The 18,558-nt window shown below is 39.3% G+C and overlaps 1 protein-coding gene across 4 annotated transcripts in view; it reads left to right on the forward strand.

Annotated features, from left to right (window-relative positions):
- The window catches only part of SLC25A26 (solute carrier family 25 member 26), a 148,241-nt gene that overhangs the window by 26,854 nt on the left and 102,829 nt on the right, over positions 1 to 18,558 (forward strand). For 3 of the 4 annotated variants that reach the window (XM_033131664.1, XM_033131665.1, XM_033131667.1), the window contains exons 4-5: positions 15,183 to 15,287; positions 16,703 to 16,750. The exons of the other annotated variant lie outside the window; for it this stretch is intronic. In XM_033131664.1, the coding sequence (XP_032987555.1) occupies positions 15,183 to 15,287; positions 16,703 to 16,750 (153 nt within the window). The remainder of the gene's footprint in view (positions 1 to 15,182; positions 15,288 to 16,702; positions 16,751 to 18,558) is intronic. 4 annotated transcript variants of the gene reach the window in all.

Genomic DNA, 18,558 nt, shown 5'->3' on the forward strand with positions numbered 1-18,558 from the left:
ACTATATTCCCCATGCTGTACGTTACATCCCCATGACTTATTTGTGTTATACCTGGAAATTTGGACCTCTTAATCCCTTTCACCTTCCCCCCCTTTGTAAATTTTCAATTATAGTTGACATTCAGTATTATTTTATATTAATTTCAGGTGTATAGCATAGTGGTTAGATGTTTGTTATAAGTTAAAAATGAACCCCCTGACTAGTCCAGTACCCACCTGGCACTATACATAATTATTACCATATCATTGACTGTATTTTCTATGCTTTATTTTATATGTGCATGACTGTTTTGTAACTGCCAATTTGTACTTCTTAATCCCTTCACCTTTTTCACCCTGCCCTCAACCTCCGTCCCGTCTGTCACTCTGATAAATCTAGTACCCACCTGACACCATACACAGTTACTACAATATTATTGACTATACTCCTTATGCTGTACTCTACATCCCCATGACTACTTTGTAAAAACCAATTTGTAGTTCTTAATCCCTTCCCCTTTTCCGCCTACCTTCAATCCCCCTCCCTTCTGGCAACCATCAAAATGTTCTATGTATCTATGAGTTTGTTTCCATTTTGTTTGTTTATTTTGTTCTTCAGATTCCACATATAAGAGAAATCACTTTGCATCTGCGTTTCTCTGACACTCCACTCAGTACAGTACCCTCCAGGTCCATCCATGCCACTGCAGATGGCAAAAACCCATTCTCGTCCATAGCCAAGCAGTATTCCATTATATATATCTGTGCAACCTCCTCTTTATCCACTCATCCATTGACTGCCTCCACACCTTGGCCATTGTAAACAATGCTGCAATGAACATATGGATGCACATGTCCCCTTGAAGTAGCGTTTTGGGTTTTCTTCAGATAAATACCCTTAAGTGGGATCACTGGGTCTCTTGGTATAGCCTTCTTTGTCTCTTGGTATAGCCTTTGTTTTAAAGTGTATTTTTTCTGGCATAAGTATTGCTACACCAGATATTTTTGTTCGTTTCCATTTTCATGAAATCTCTTTTTCCCATCCCTTTATTTTCAGTCTCTGTGTGTTTTTCGATCTGAAGTGAGTCTCTTGTAGGCAGCATATGTAACGGTCTTGTTTTTTTATCCATACAATCACCCTGTTTTTTGATAGGAGCACTTATTCATTTACATTCAAAGTAATTGTTGACAGATATGTAGTTATTGCCATTTTATTCATAATTTTGATTTTGTTTTATTTCTTCTTAAAGAAGTCATTCTAAGATTCCTTGTGATTCTGATTTGGTGTTGATGATCTCCTTTAGTTTTTTCTTATCTGGGAAGCTCTTTATCTGTCCTTTGATTTTAAATGATAGCTTTGCTGCATAGAGTTGGTTGTAGGTCCTTGCTTTTCATCACTTTGAATGTTTCATGCCAGTCCCTTCTGGCCTGCAAAGTTTCTGTTGAGAAATCAGATGTTGGTCTTATGGGAGCTCCCTTGTATGTAACTAACTGCTCTACTGTTGCTGCTTTTAAGCTTCCTCTTTGTCTTTAATTTGTTTTTGCCATTTTAATTATAATGTGTTTTGGTATGGGCCTCTTTGGGTTCATCTTGTTTTGGGACTTTCTGTGCTTCCTGAGCTTGTGTATTTATTTCCTTCACCAGGTTAGGGAAGTTTTCCATCATTATTTCTTCAAATAGATTTTCAGTTCCTTGCTCTCTCTTTTCTCCTTTGGATACCTCTATGATACAATGTTGGTATGCTTGAGATTGTCCCAGAGGCCCCTTAAGCTGTCCTTATTTTTTTCCTGCTATAATTGGGTATTTTCTGCTTCTTTATCTTCCAAATCACTGATTCGATCCTCTGCTTCATCATCTAATCTGCTGTTGATTCCCCCTAAAGTATTCTTCATTTCAGTTATTATATTCTTTATTTCTGACTGGTTCTTTTATATGTTTCCTATCTTCATTTTTATGTTTCCTATCTCTTTGTTGATGTTCTCACAGAGATCATTGAGCCTCCTTATAACCAGTGTTTGGAACCCAGTGTCTGGGAGATTGCTTGTCTTCATTTTGTTTAGTTCTTATTCTGGAACTTTTTTTCTGGAACTTCTTTAGTTCATTTTGTTTAGTAGCTTTGTTCTGTTCTTTTATTTGGGACATGTTTGTTTTTCTCCCCATTTTGGCTGCCTCCCTGTGTTTGTTTCTACGAGGTCAGACAATTAAGTTTGTGAACTCATTCTAGGAAAAGTGCTACATACGTCATTGCTGAATATCACTGCAGTCACCTTCGAAGTATTCCCCTTGGGAAGCTATACACCAACACCAGTGCCTAGTTCATCCTTCAAAAAATTTTGGAACTCTTTTTCTGGAATGGCCATCAGAGCTGTTGTTGTATTACCCTTGATGTCCTGAATGTCATCAAAATGTCTTCCTTTCAATATTTCCTTTCTCTTTGGGTAAAGAAAGAAGTCATTGGGGGCCAGATCAGGTGAGTAGGGAGGGTGTTCCAATACAGTTATTTGTTTACTGGCTAAAATCTCCCTCACAGACAGTGCCATGTGAGTTGGTGCATTGTCGTGATGCAAGAGCCATGAATTGGTGGCGAAAAGTTCAGGTCATCTAACTTTTTCATGCAGTCTTTTCAGCACTTCCAAATAGTAAACTTGGTTAACTGTCCAGTTGGTACAAATTCATAATGAATAATCCCTCTGATATCAAAAAAAGTTAGCAACATCATTGCAACAAGTTCACAAACTTAATTGTCAGACCTTGTATTTATTAGGTAGGGCTGCTGTGTCTCCCAGTCTTAGTACAGTGGCCTTATGTAGCAGATGTCCTGTGGGACTCACCGGCACAGTCTTTCTGGTCACCTGAGCTGGTACTTCAGGTGTGTTCCTTGTGTGGGTTTTGTGTGCCCTTTTGTTGTAGTTAAGTTTTGGCTGCTTTTGGCACATCAATGGGAAGGATTGGCCCTCAGGCTGATTGGTTGTGAGGACTGGCCGTGACTACAGTGGAGGAGCTGTTCTTATGGTCTGACCCTGTGGAGCAGGATTCGCTTCAGCAGGGCTGTGGTGCCTGTCCAGTCTGCCCTTTGGGTGTGTTGTTCCTGGATGCAGCCGAGTGACGCTCCGGCGGGGTCCAAAGCTGGCCACTTGGCATGTCATCCCTGGGGCCTCTTGGGAGGGGGCCTGCTGCAGGCCAAGTGCAGCCACAGCCTGTGACCTGCCTGGGGCCACCTGGCATGAGCCACGAAGCAATCCACAGATAGCCACCACCCATGCTGGGCTTGAGGTGCCTTGAGAGGCCAAGCAGTGAATCGAGGCCAGCTGTCACTGGTGCTGGGCTTAGGGCTACTCAGCCAGAGATATGGGGCATGCCAAAGCCAGATGCTGTCTGTTTGGGTTTTGTGAACCTTTGAGAAATTTTAGGAAAGTCTGCAGTATAAGCCAAGCCAAGCTGTTTATATGAAAAAGCCACTGGTAACAGTTTAGGTAGGCCTGAAAGTTGGATGGGGCGGGATCTCATGGAATCAGGGTGAATGAAATGTGTTAGCCAGGTTGATAGAGACTCAGATATGGTGGCTGCCACTGTTTGCATGCCCAGAAGGGGCAAGCCTCAACAAGGAAACAATGGCTTCTACCAGCTCCTCTGTCTGGAAGAAAGCTGCCCCTCCAGCCCTTGCCTTGAAGGCATACAATTCAGTTCTAACCCACATGTCCCTGGCCCCTTTTGAGCTGCTGCCTCAGCACTGGAGCTCAGAGTGAGTGAGTCCATCAGTGAGTAAATCCATGTGCTGGCCTTTTCAGAGGAGCCTGTGGGACTCCAGCCGCCCTCTGTCCTACTTAGCTACTATCTTTGCTGGTTTTCACAGCCAGAAGTTATGGGGATTTCTCTACCTGGCATAAGACCCTGAGCTGGTAAGCCTGGTGTGGGGCTGGGACCCCTCACTTCTCTGGTGGGGACCTCCACCTCTGAGCTATCCCTCCCGATTTTTAATGGTCAAATGTGGGTGTGGGATCAGCTCTTTCCATCCCTCTGCCCCTCCTATCGGTCTCCAGGTGGCTGCTTCTGTATGTCCTTAGTTTTAGGGCTTTGGTTCAGCTAGACTTAAGGCAGTTCTCAATTATGGTTGTTCTGTAGTTTAGTTGTAGTTTTGATGTGGTCATGAAAGGAGGCAAGGACAGTGTTTACCTACTCTGCCATCTTGACTGGATCTCCAGTACATGCACCATTTTTCATTGCTACCAACAGTATATCTAGTTTCATTCTTTTGCATGTGGCTTTCCAATTTTCCTAGCTCCATTTATTGAAGAGGCTTTCCTTTCTTCATTGTATGTTTTTTACTCCTTTTTTGAAAATTACTTGCCATAAATATGTGAGTTTATTTCTGATCTCTGTATTCCATTGGTCTGTGTGTCTATTTTTATGGCGGTACCATGCTGTTTTGATTATTGTAGCTTTGGAGTGTAATCAGAAGTCAGGGAATTTAATACCAGGGAAGATTATTTTGATCATTAGTCCCTTGGTGGGGATTGAGAGTTTGAGCTTGTGTCGTTTTTTCATTGGTGGAAGTGGAGGGCAGTTGTTGCTGAGATAAGGAAGGAAGACCTACCTCTTCCTTCTTGCTGGTTATGTGAGCTGCTACAAGTGGTAGTGTGTGAGAGCTCTCCCTTCATGGATTCCCAATTCAATCTTGAATGAGGTTTCTTGATTCAGTTTTACAATCCTTTTCAATATTTGAGTGCCTGTTGTATATCTAACACTGATTGGTGCTAAGAAACATAGAATAAAAATTATGATCATTGTTCTTGAGGATTGTATAAATGAGTTGGATATGCTTTTTTTTAAAATAACTAGAGAACATTTTGAGGGCTTCTGTAAGGAGTCAGTGTATGCATCCTGTGCTGTCAGGTTGCACAGGTCAGGGTCAGAATTGTGACTTGTACGTGTATTTGGTGTGAGTCTGTGTAGGCCACTTGACCTCGCTGAACTGCTATTAGGTTTGTGCAAAAGTAATTGCGGTTTAAAAGGTTAAAAACAATTGCAAACACCGCAGTTACTTTTGCACCGATCTAATATTTTCCTGATCTTGAAAAACAGGGTTAATGCTACCCTGACATAGTCTTATAAGGATTACATGATGCAACCCTTACAAAGTGCTCAGCCTAGCATCTGATGCAAAAAGTGTCTGGTAAATGTCAGTTCTAGTCCTATGTCACACAAATTGCTATATGTAGCCCATTTTTGGAGTTTCATAGTTTTGGGAGGGCTATCAGTTCAGAAGATGAAGTTGAAATTCAAAGAAGTTTAGTGACTCATTTGAGGTTTCCCAGCAGCCGTGGACAGTAAATACCATTGCAGAATTAGTAGTCAGACAAATATTTCTCTGTGTACTTCCAGGAGCACCTTTGTCTTCTACTTTTTATATAATATTTTAAAAATGGCAGAACTGATACAGAGCTGGAGATGAGGAGTGTGTTACTTGGATAATAGGACAAATTCAGATCACTTTGGGTTTCCTAAAATAAAAAAAGTCAGGCTCTAAAATTTGCTCTTGGTTACTACGGTAGGCAAAATAATACCCCCTCCCCCCCAAATATGTCCCAGTCCCCAAAACCTGTGAGTACGTTACCTCACATGGCAAAAGGAACATGCAGATAAGATTAAGTTAGGGATTTTGAACTGGGAAGATTTTTCCTGTGTTATCCACATGGCCGAGTTAATCACAAGGGTCGTTATAAGAGTGAAGCAGGAGTGTCAGAGAGAGAGGTTTTAAGATGCCATGCTGCTGGCTAGAAGATGGAGTAAGGCTCCACCAGCCAAGGAATGCAGGTGGCTCCTGGAAACGAGGAAATAGATGTTCCTTTGGAGCCTCCAGAAGGAATGCCACCTGGCCGACACCTCAGTTTTATTTCAGTAAGATTCATTTTGGACTTTTCACCTCCAGAATTATGAGACTAAATTTGTGTTGTTTTAAGCCACTAATTAGGTGGTAGTTTGTTATAGCAGCAATAGGAAACTAATAAAATTATCTTTACGACCTCCGTTTTCAGATTTTATATTGGTAGAACTCTATCCATGAAGCTTTTGTCACCAAATGTGAAGTCATGGTTCATTTCTGTTAAGGAGAGGTGCAAAAATGTTTACTTTGTTGAAGCTTACCTCTTGGGATGTGTAAAATGATGTGAATGACCTTCAGATAAAGGGCCTAATAGACAATGTAATTATTTTTGTTGAGAAGACTATTTGGATATTAAAATTTTTTTCTTCTACATATTGGCTATTTGTATACATGGGAAGAGTCTTAAAAGGAAGAAAGGTGTGATAAAGTTGCCCCAGTATCAGTAGGTAAAATGTAAACACTAAGGAGGGTGCATTAGGATTGATAAATTGTTTGGATTTTTATCTACAGACGAGATTCCATTTGTAACCAGAAGATGGCAGAATCTACACACAGATGAACTGTTCAGTTATAGGGCTTCAATTTTATAGAAAGATATATTAGGTATTCTTAATTTGGGCACCTGTCTTCTAGAAAGAATTTTAGAAATTACACAAAGAATGTGGAATAAAATATTAATACAAATAAGTAAACTGCATTTCAAAAATCTCACTAATTTGACACATTGAGTTAACTCTGCAAAGTCCAAAGCAATTTTTTTTCTTGCTTTTTACTTTTTACTTTAATTGGTTCTATTCAATTTAAGTTTCTGTTGAACCTAGTATAGATTTTCCTTTTTAAACATTAACAATTGGCTAATATTAAACCTTGAAACTTACGTCCTTTAGATGTGTGTAAATATGATATACGTTTTATGGAAAATAATTCTGGGGATGATAATCAAAAGCTTTGGGTTTCATCTTTGCTCCTTAAGCCAAGTAGCTCTCTTTATTTATGTATAAAATGCTGATATAAGTAGCTTCTAATATCAGAAGAATATTCACAGGTTGTTGATTAAGTTTCTTAGAAAAAAAGCTTAAATCAGGTGATTTTTTGTGAACTTTGTTGAAATAGTTGGGAAACAAGATACGATGTTAACGTAAGTGCTGTTGGTGATGCCTACTGGGTTTGAAGAGCGTTTCAAGAGCGAGTGGCTGGAAGCACGGCTGTGGAATGCGGGCACGTGGTGTGTGGAGTGGGATTTGGCTGTGGCAGTGCAAGAACTAGAGAGTTTAGCAGCATCTGTCTCTTTCTCACTACCCTCTTTCTCCCTGCCTTCACTCATGTTTTCTAATGTGAAGCTGAAGTTTACTGTAACATTTCCCCTTTCACACACTTAGTCTTATGATTTGTAGTTTTGCATTTTGGTGTTTAATAAATACTCAAGGAGATATGCAGCTCTTCGTTGCAAAAATAAATAAAATCACATCAGAAAAGTTTTTATGTCAAAGAAAGAAAAATCTTAGTAGCAGCTTCATTATTATAAACAATTTTTTAATCTAAAGTTCATCAAATTTTTGGTATGCTTAAACATGATGAAGCCAGTATTGAATGTGTTGATAAAAGATGGGGATGTGTGATTTCTTTATGGAAAACCTTAGTTTTCTTGTCCTTTGATAGGACTTGAACATCTGAAACATTCTTGGGTTTAATGAAAATGCTGCCATTTCTGTGTCATGGAATGAACTGAACCCCAGATTTAGGAGGAGAGAATTTGCTAATGAGTGGATTTACCAAGAGACCCACAGATGACATTGCCTTTATTTTCTTTCATAGAACCACAGTCCTGTAACAGGTTTTTGTTCTTGTGCAGCGAAATACTATGCTGTAGCTGAAATTCAAATCTAAGAAAGATCAGAGTTAATAGAAAACCAAACGGAAGGCAACGGAGTTATTGGAGGAAGTAGAGGCATAGCTTTGTGGCCTTTCTGTCATGCCAGAAGCGCCACGCCACAGAAGTCAAGGAGCCGTGCTGCGTGCTTTGTACCCCTTCTGTCAGTTAGATTGGTTTTCATCTGAGAACCTTTTCAAAGTTTTTCTTTTGTTTCTGTATTTTTAAGAAATAAAAACATGATGTAACAACATGGAGGGTTACGAAGCATGAAGTTCCATAAATATTTATGCCGAGTCACAAAAGTAGACACTTCCTATTTTCTTGACATATTGGGGTCATATTTCTCTCTTGACCTCTTGAATTGAAAAGTACAAGGAGTTAGTGTACCCTTTTCTTTCTTTTACCTTTTTTTATTTATTTATTTTCATTTCTTTAATGAGTTTTAGATGCGGGGAGCTGTCCTGTTAGGTTCATGTAAGTTTCACAAGACTTTATTAATATGCTGTCCTGGTTTTATAAGGATGGATTTAAAAGTTCACTCTTGTCAGGAGTAACATAACTTAGACCCAATTTTAGGCCTTAGTATAAGCTGTTTAATATGTTTTTATGTATGTTATTGTCACTAAATTAAAAACAAATATTGTTTTTGTCAAGGCCAATAAGTAGGATTGCATGTAAAAACATATTTTAAAGTAGCCCTTTCATTTTGATTTGGTTACTCAATCTTTGGTCCATAGCAAATATTTTTGCCCTTTGAAATTATGTTATAAAAAAAATCTTAGGAAGTAATAATACATCTTCATTCTAGAGAATTTAGAAAATATAGGTAGGCAGAAAAGAAGGAGGAACATCACCTGTAATCCCACTCTATTTTTTCTTGCCTTTATGTAAATATAACATTATATATATATATATATATATATATATATATATGTTATACACACACACACACATATGCAGTCTATTTGATACAAAGAAAAATATATATATTTTTAAAACTCTGGAGTATTGGTAAGGTCATTATTGTGGAAATGATTGATTTTTGGTCTTATTCTTCCTCTTGGGGAGTTTCATTTGCTTTCTACATAAAATAATACACAAAAAAAGTAGATAGAATTTTATTTGTCAATTATACCTAAATAAAGCTGGGGAAAAAAGTACAGTAAGAGAGATTGCCCCATCCCCCAGTTGATTAGTAAGGTTGACGCATGTTTTCTTCTTGCCCTCACGGTGTTTATGGTTTAGTAGAAGATAAAGTAATATATTTGAAAAACTATGTGCTGTAAGTTAGTAAGTAAAAAGTACCAGGTAAGAGAGTTTATTTTGGGCAATAAGAATAAGGAAGAAATAGTTTATTTGGAAAATAAAGGACTCTTTTGAGGTAAAGAAGAGAAGGTGTGATTGTGGGAAAATTAAGAATTATAGAAATCAACACTTGAAAGGATACTGTAGGGGCCGGCCTGGTGGCTCAGGCGGTTGGAGCTCCATGCTCCTAACTCCGAAGTCTGACGGTTCGATTCCCACATGGGCCAGCGGGCTCTCAACCACAAGGATGCTGGTTCAACTCCTGCAATGGCAACTTGACCTGGAGCTGAGCTGCGCCCTCCACAACTAAGATTGAAAGGACAACTTGACTTGGAAAAAAGTCCTGGAAGTACACACTGTTCCCCAATAAAGTCCTGTTCCCCTTCCCCAATTAAAAAAAAAAAAATCTTAAAAAAAAAAAAAAAGAAAGGATACTGTAAAGATTTCTGGACCAAGTCAAATAAGAAAAATTAGATCGAGGTAGGCAAAGGGAATGCTTGCGAGTTCACTGACAGAGATGGGGCCAGCCTGGTCTGAAGTCCCTCCTGGACTTGAGCCCTGAAGGAAAGTCACAGTGTTGACCGGGGAATGGCGCTCTGGGCGAGAGGCAGGCAGTCCTGCAAAGGGGGGTAGTGACAGCAGTGTGGTCACGTGCTGGGGCTCCTGATGGCCTCTTCTCATAGCCTCTGGAGTCTTCATGTATCACCCCATCTCTTTCCTAGATTGTGAGCTTCTGCCTTGCTGTTACCACTTTCCCCATCGTATGTGCAGATATTGCCATCCTAAATAAAACAAGGAACCGCCTTTAGCTATGAAGCCATCTGCCAGTGCCTTGGCCCGCTTCCTGTAGTAGTCGTCTACATCTGCCCATCTCTCTATTGAAGTTCCTTATGAATTCTCTGTAATGGGTCTCCTGCCTTAACCCTCCGTTGAAACAATTCGGGGAACTCTGTTAATCCTCGTGTACACTGCTTGAGACTCTTGACCCTTTGCTCTGCAAATTTCCACTTGAGACTTCCCTCCCTCTTGAATATCAGGTAAGTTCTTGGTTGCTTGCTGTTGAAATTGATCTTGGGTAACTTATGGAAAAAGGATTTTTTGGAAGGTTGGCAGACAATCCTAAGTTGCCTTTCCCTCTCACTGCTAACAGAATACTCATTTGGTTTGGGTGGCAATGTCACCAACCCTTTGTTAGATTGACACATTCTCAGTCTTCATACTGGGGGGTGGCCATGTCATACAATTTTGGCCAACACGTGCAAGTGGACACTGCTGGGGGCATCAGAGAAAAAAGAGGAGGACTGTTCTTCTTGCCTTGGCCCACGTTGTGTGCCAAGGTGACGCTGGGGGCTGTGAGACCCATGCTCCTCAGGAGGCGCCGAGCCTGAGAAGCAGAAGCCAGTCTGCCAAGTGTGAGGGCAGCGCGGGAGAGCCTGGTTCGCCTGTTGTTGCTGAGGGTCTGCGCTAAATGCTGAGCTGCCTCGCACCCAGTACCTGCTGGGTGACGTCATTACGTGGCATTCGTTGTCGGAGGCACTCATTGGTGCCCTGCCACGTGTATCCCCAAATGCTGTTGCTTCTATAATTGACTTAGGACACTGTTTGATGGCTCTTAGAATACATGGAAGACTGGAGAATAAGGTGGGGGAATGAAGGGGAAGGGGGCTGTGGCAAGAACTTAGGAGCAGTGGGGTTGGGGCGCTGCCCTGTCACTGCCCACTGGACTGCGTCCTGGGCCCTGCGGCGCTGCTGTGATGGATGTTAGAACAGCACTGTCCCATAGAGACATTTTCTAGTAGCGACATTAAAAAAAGTGAAAGCACCAGCTGGATGAATTTTAATAACATTTTAAACCATACATAGAGTATTAGTATTTCAACATGGAATCAATATAAACGCTATACTGATAGGATATTTACATTATTTTTGCATATAAATTTTCGAAATCTGATGTGTATTTTATACCTACAGCACATCTCATCTGTTGGCCCCTTGGCCAGTGCTCTGTAGCCCCCTGTGGCCAGCAGCCTGTGTGTTGGTCAGCATGGCTCGGAGTCAGGTTCCTGGGTGGACCCGTCTGAGGAGCCCAACCTGACGGGGTGACTGTTCTTCTTGCTTTGGACCATGTTATGTGACAAGGTGCGCCCCCTGCCAGGCCTGGGGCGGGAGGGACTGACACTCTGGTTCCCGAACTGGGAAGAACATAGGAGAAATGAAAACTGGGCAGTTGAAGAAGGCAAGTGTTCACTACAGTGGTGCTTTCCTCCTGGTCCTACTTGTGTGTCTCTGATCAATTTTTCTGTTTGTCCTTTAAAAAGGGGTGTTCCTCAGGGTTTCATTTGTGGCCCTTCGATCTTCCCGTTTTGTTCTTTCTTTGGGTAATCTAACCTACTCTTGGTTTTAGCCATCACCTGTATGCTGATGACCTACATATCTGTATTTCTAGCCCTGTTATTTTCTAGCTTTGTAGCTGCATATTCATTTCTTGGCTAGACACAGCCCCCTTCCTTGAGCTCAACATTCCCAGTCTGAGCTCATACTCTTCCCTCTAAAACCGCTATTCCTCCTCTGACCCCTGATCTCAGTTAGTGGCGCCGCTGGGTTGTACGAGCATCGTACCCTCTCCTCACTTCCTTCTAATCTCCTGTTAGTCACCAGGTCCTTTCATTTTACTCTTCACTTTTCCCTCAGATTTGACTCTTTTTCTTCTCTAAGCCATTTTCATTTCCTGGCTTCTCTGTTGAACTGTTGCAACAGCCTCATAACTTGTCTCCTGCCTTCTTTAATCTTTCCTCTTTGCTTCTTACCTTTCTTTTGTCCCCTATCCTCCAACTCTCCTACCCACTGCAGCCACAGTGATTTCCTAAAGCGCAGGTTATCATTCCTTTGCTTACATTTTTTTCAGTTGATCCCATTGTCTACGGAGTACAGTCCAAGCTTCTTAGCGTGGCATATAGGGCCTCTTTGTCTGTTGGTCCAGTCTAACCTTCCCTGACTCCTGACCTTAAACTTGATGTTTTGGTAATATGGAATGGCATGGTTGGATACAAACTGGAATGCTTTCTTGAAATGGGATGGCTCTGTTACCCCTGAACACCTGCTTTTGTATTTGTGTGCTTTTCTTTTTATTGTTTCCTCTCCCCATCATGCCCCTTTCACCCTTCTTGCCAGCTAATTCTGGCTCATTTGAAGGTTCTGTGAAGGCATAACCTCTGGTTTTTTCCCTGGGTCTTGTGGTCTCACTTAATACCCCTCCTCTCCATTTGCCATGCTTGTTTATGCCTCTTGTTTTGGCCGTATATTACTGAATTTATTGAAGTTGCCTGCATGTAGCTGAGGGTTCTTTGAGGCCAGGGCACCGTCTTACTCTTCTTTACCACGTAGCAGTATCGGGCGCAGGGTGTTTCTGTTGGCCTGAATTTGGTGAGTTTGAAGGGAGACTGTGGGCGGAAAGATATGTCGGCCCAAATTTTAGATATCTTTGCAAATGAAGAGCATTCAAATGTTTGATGAATGAAGAAATCGAAATCAGTTTATATTGTTTTGTAAGTTTTGAGAGAAAAGTGACTTCAGGGAATGAATTCTTTGTTCTAATCTTACGCGTTGTAGTGCCCTAACGTAAAGCATTGTAACTTTTGAGCTGTGCTTTGCAGTCATATGCCCATGTTACCTGACTCGATGGCATCACGTCACATCAGCCATCTCTGTCCCTTGTGTCCTGGGGTGCTGAGACCTGCATCTGTTCTGTGCGTAGGCTCTTGCCAAGGCTAATACCAAAGAAGAATTTGCCGGTGTTAATACCTAGATCGGGTTGGCAAACTGACACCTGTTTTTGTTGTTTCATTGGAACGCAGCTGCACCATTCATTTATATATAATTTTCTGTGGCTGCTATTGTGTTCCTGCACACTGCTGTGGTCTCTGTTGTGACAGACCATGTGGTTTGCAAAGTCTAAAATATTTACTGTTTGATCTTTTACATAAAAAGCTTCCTGATCTACACCTTAAAGCCACTTAGTGTTGGCAAGACAAAGCCTTAAGTAATACACATTTGGGCAGCAATCTCAGTTTAGGAATCAGGAGAATACAGATTGAAAAGGACAGACCTCTTTGAATCTGTGTACTCTGTTTGGTGGGATGGTTTTCTTAAATTTCTTGTTGCTCTTTCCGTTCTACTACATGTCACTGAAGAAAGATTGCCCACATTTCTTACTGTGACTCAAATATATGTGTTTATATGTGTTATATGTTTATATGTGTGTCTGCCCAGGTAAACATATGTATCTATAAACATCTATCTTATCTATATTTTTTAAAGTCTCAAAGTTTTAAAATGACTCGCCTCAACCATATGCAAAAGATTGAACACCAGAGTCAGGTGCGTGAAATCTAAGTTGCAGAAAACATTTGTGTCTTTGGCAGCCTGCCTCGTGTGGAGAGTCGTAATGCAGGTCTTCCATTAAAGCAGTTTTAAAGATCAGATCACATGTTTCCCTCTCTGAACCCTGAGGTCCTTTCTCCACCCCTGCCTCCTGTCCTTCTGTGGGCAGTTCCTTTGCTTTGACAAATTCTTTTTTTCCCCAGTGTTTTGAGATATAGCTGACATATTGTATGAGTTTAAGTTGTATGACATTATGATTTGAGATACATATATATATAGTGAAGTGATCACCATAATAAGTTAACATCCATCACCTCTTATAGAAGTGTTATCTTAATGACGGCTTTTAAGATCTACTTCTCTTACCTATTTCAAATATACTACATAATATTGTTAACTCTAGTTACCTAGGCACATTACATTCCCAGAATTTATCTTACAATTGGAAGTTTGTACCTTTTGACCACCTTCACCCATTTTGTACACGCTCCACCCCAGCCTCTGACAAACACCAGTCTGTTCTCTGTTTCTATGACTTTGACGTTTTTGTTTTTTGTTTTTTTAGATTCCAGATATAAGTGAGATCATATGGTATTTGTCTTTTATCATCTGAGTTATTTCACTTATAATGCCTTCAAGATCCATCCATCCATGTTGTCACAAATGGCAGGATTTTTTTCTTTTCTATAATGAAATAATATTCCATCGTATATGTATACCACATTTTCTTTATCTGTTCATTTATTGACAGACACATACTATTTTCTTGTCTTGGCTATTATAAATAATGCTACAATGAACATGGGGGTGCAGATACCTCTTTGAGATAGTGATTTCATTTACTTTGGCTATATACCCAGGAGGGGAATTGCTGGATCATATGGTAGTTCTATTTTTAATATTTTCCTTAGTGGCTGTTCCAATTTACATTCTCTCAAGCAGTGCACAAGAGTGCCATTTTCTCCACATTCTTGCCGACACTTATCGTTTGTCGTTTTGATGACAGGTGTGAGTAATTGACCAATTTTTTAATTGTTCTAATATCTGCAAATAAGTAGCTTACTGAAGGCAGAGTCCTGGAAGCGTGAGTTTGAGGTGGCATATACCTCTCCCTGGCATACCATGAAGGATGATGTTAAAATGATTTGCTGACAGGTAGGATGTGAGTATGGACCACCCAGGACCTGTGTCAATTTGAATGTTGGAACAGGGTCTGAGAGTGGCTGGAGTTACTCCTCAGTTGTTACATGGTGGGGAGATCTGGGGTGCAGGGCTGGGAGCTGGCTGAGGCTGCCAGCGGGTGACATGGAAGGTTGGGGGTAACCAGCTGATGAGCAGTTCTGCCTCCACCAATGAGCATTACTGCCAGTAAAGCAAAAGCCCTTTTGGTTCATTCTTTCATCAGACATGTTTGAAATGGTTGTTGTTTGAAGACCAGATGCTGATCCATAGGTGTTGGGCGTTCAACATGAGTAAATGTGCTTGCTCTCCTGGGGCTTATAGACAGATACGCCTGCAACAACATGATGGGGGTGGGAAGATCTATACAGAACAAGCTAAGGAAAGGTTTTGGGGCTGATAAAACAGCACATGTCCATTAGGGTTCTAAGTGTTCTAGGTTAAAAAAACGGAACCTTTCATGTCTTGCACTACGCCTGTACATTATACTTTTTTAAACTATAATTTTTGCTTACGAGAAAAATTTCAGTTTTTGTACAGTTACTACTTTACTAGGATGTAATTAAATTTATATATTTTAGGTTGCCTGCCTGATTCGTGTTCCTTCTGAAGTAGTTAAGCAGAGGGCACAGGTTTCTGCTTCTTCAAGAACATTTCAAATTTTCTCTAACATCTTATATCAAGAGGTGAGATGTGTTTTTAAGCTCGCTCTTTTTTCTTTATTGAGAAAGATTTTATAGTATTATTGCTAATAAAAACACTGTGAGTCTTGTATCTGGAGTTCTAGAAGAGACCTTAAAACTAAATGTAATAAGTTTACTCCAGTTATAGTAACTTCTTATGCTAAGATTATCATTGTTTTTCCTTTGTTTTTGAATTTTTATTTTAATTTTTATTTCTTTTTCAAATTTCTAAACAAACACATACGGAGTGCCACCACCCTATGTGTGTCCTACATTGTAATCATCCAATAGTTCTTTTGGAATCAGACATGGAACAAATAGTAAATATGTAAAATCAGTGAAGATACATTAAAACATCACTACAGAATTTGAGGGCCCATGGAAGAGAAATGTAGTAATGGACCCATATTGTTACCAACGTCATAATGTTTGTATCAAAGTATAATTGCTCTTTTACCAGTTAGTGTTAAGCAGTGGGTTAGAACTCATCCCTGCTGGCCATGTGACTAGGGACCATTGAGCTGCTTTCTTTTATAGTTTTTACAGAAACCTTAAAAAGATTTATTTTTTTTACAAAAATAAATTATATGAAAATTTCAATGAATCTAGGTTTTAGAAAAATTATTCTTAATGGTCCCTCTGTCACCTAGTTGAGGAGATATTGAGTATTAATTATATGAATGAGATCAGTCCAATAGAGGGTTCCTGTTGAATCATGTGGACAGTTAAATAGATAATAAGCCAAAGCTTGTCCAGAGCTATTTTATTTATCACTATTGAGAAATTATTAATGAATTTCTGATGTCTTCTGATTGAAACTATGAAATATAATTCTGTTTTTATATGACAAGATAATCAGCATTCTGTGTGCATTTGCTTTTGGAAATACTGGGGGTGCCAAAAAATGTATACAAGTGGACACTTTGGTTGACGTTGCTCAAGGAAGTAGTTCGCCATAATCAGAAGTGTCTGGACGCTGATGGTAACCACTTTGAGCACCTCTTGTAATTGCAGAAGTCAAATGTGGCTTGTATTCATCTTTTGTTATCGGTATATATTAAGTATTACAATTTACAGTTTTCCTTTCTTAAAATGTGTATACATTTTTTTGGCATCCTCTGTATATTTATTTAAAACATCTCAAGTATTCTTTTCAGGAGAAGAAATGTTGAAAGCAACTAAAGCTTAATTAATATGTAGTCAGTTTTATTATCAGAGATGTTCCCCTTTTAAAAGAGCTGACCTGAGCTTTATGTACCTTAGGTCAGTTGAAATCTTTTAACCTCTTACAGAACTGTGGCCATTGTCAACATTTTAAAACTGAAACTTTAGAAAAGGTAAACCTGATTTATTCAGAATGTCATTCAGAATCTCTGCTATTCTAACTTTCTGAGCTTTCGGCCTTTTGTTTGTTTCAGGGCATCCAAGGATTGTATCGAGGCTACAAAAGCACAGTTTTAAGAGAGGTAACTCACTTAATTTCCAACACTGAAGTTCAAAATATGATATGCTTTGTTCAGTGAATTTATTTGGAAAAACTGGTTTAAAAATTAAAAAGGGAAATTATGATCACTTTTTAAAACGCTGTCAAGTCTTACGTTGGTTCTTACCTCTAATAAATGGGTATGGGTTTGCTGAATGATCAGTCCAGTGGTCAGAATGGCCCATCCTGTATGTGTAGCTTCACTGTAATTAGAGAGTGGCTGTTGTAGCTGAAATATTAGAAAATAACTATAAAAGATACCAACTTAATTACTGTAATACACAGAGTTACTGAAAAATTGGTAATGAAAGAAGCAGCCTAAGATACAGGTGTCTCAAAAGTCTGTGCCATGCACTCAGCTCTTGTTTTCCTGGTAACAGATTACGGGGAACTGGGCAGTTCGGCCCTGCCGAGTCCTGGCGCTGCAGGTGGCCTGCAGGGCCGCGTGCCCAGAGCAGCCATTTCACCTCCGGGGCCTTCCAACTCCCAAATTCTGTGGTTTAATATGTAGTAAGTTCTTTTTCCTTTGGTTGAAAAAGCAAAGGAATTTCAGTATAGTACTGCAGGAAGCATGTTTTCATTTTTGCCTTAATAGAAAAGGCTAGTTTGAAGTTCAAAAGTTGATTTATAGATATGTGAGATATAAGAGAAATCTTTAGTTTGGGACATAATTTTCTTTTTCTTTTTTAATGAGTTTAAATCCTAAGGATTTCTTTTTTTTTTTTTTTTCAGCTTTATTGCAATGGAATTGACAAATAAATTTGTCATGTGTTTAAAGTGTAAAACATAATTTGATATATGTATACTTTGTGAAAAGGATTGGGATATAATTTTCTATTAAAATGCAAAAGAGCATCTGTATATGTTTGTTTTCTATTTGTAGTTCCTTGGATGCTAAAATGTTTTCATTTATGAAAATGTTTTTAATTTAAATAAATATTGTCATAAATAGCAGGACACTGAAATTCTTTGAAATCCCTAGTTTTATTCCCAGGTGTTTTTTTTGTTTGTTTTGTTTTCTACTATAGATTATAGTATTCTTTATGAAACACCAGAACAGTTATTTAAAGCTTTTATTTGCACACAGTAACGACTTTTAGTGTGGTGTGGTGCGGGTGATGGTTGTCTTTGAAAAATTTCTCTTGAAGGCAAACTGAATGTTTCAAAATTAGTCATTTGTGTGAAGATGACTTCTGCCTTTCAAAAACATCACCTGCACTATATCTTCATTCTGTACTTATTTTCTGACTTACTAAGCACGTGTTCACCTGGGTGCCAGAAAAATGCAGGGAGGGTTAGGGGCAGTAAACTTTTTTATTTTTCTGGGAAATGCTGAATAAATGAATTTATTTACATTCCAGCGAATACTGGTTTTGCATACAAATAAATAGATAAAACACATGGTTACAACTGCATTCTGTTCTTTTAAAAATTTGGTTTGACACATGTCACACTAGTAATTAATTTCTAAGCTGCAATTCTTACAAATAGTGTGACCTTACTGAAATGACTGTTTACTCAAAATGGCAGTGCTTTGTTGGAAATTTAATTGGGGTCTGTTGCATTATCCGTATTCATAAAAGATCTTTCAGAACTGATTTTAGTTGAAATATTGCTTTTGTACAGATTCTCTGATAGAATGAGAGAAGAATTTTATTGCCGAGTGATACATGGCTACTTTTCAAAATGAGAAAAATAAGAAGTGATATATCTGCTTTAAACAAAATTTTTGCATTATAAATAGTTTCAATTCTTGCATTGTTCTGACACCAACATCAAATCTTTTTGCCA

This window comes from Rhinolophus ferrumequinum, chromosome 17, assembly GCF_004115265.2.
Source record: "Rhinolophus ferrumequinum isolate MPI-CBG mRhiFer1 chromosome 17, mRhiFer1_v1.p, whole genome shotgun sequence".
Classification (NCBI taxonomy): Eukaryota; Metazoa; Chordata; class Mammalia; order Chiroptera; family Rhinolophidae; genus Rhinolophus; species Rhinolophus ferrumequinum.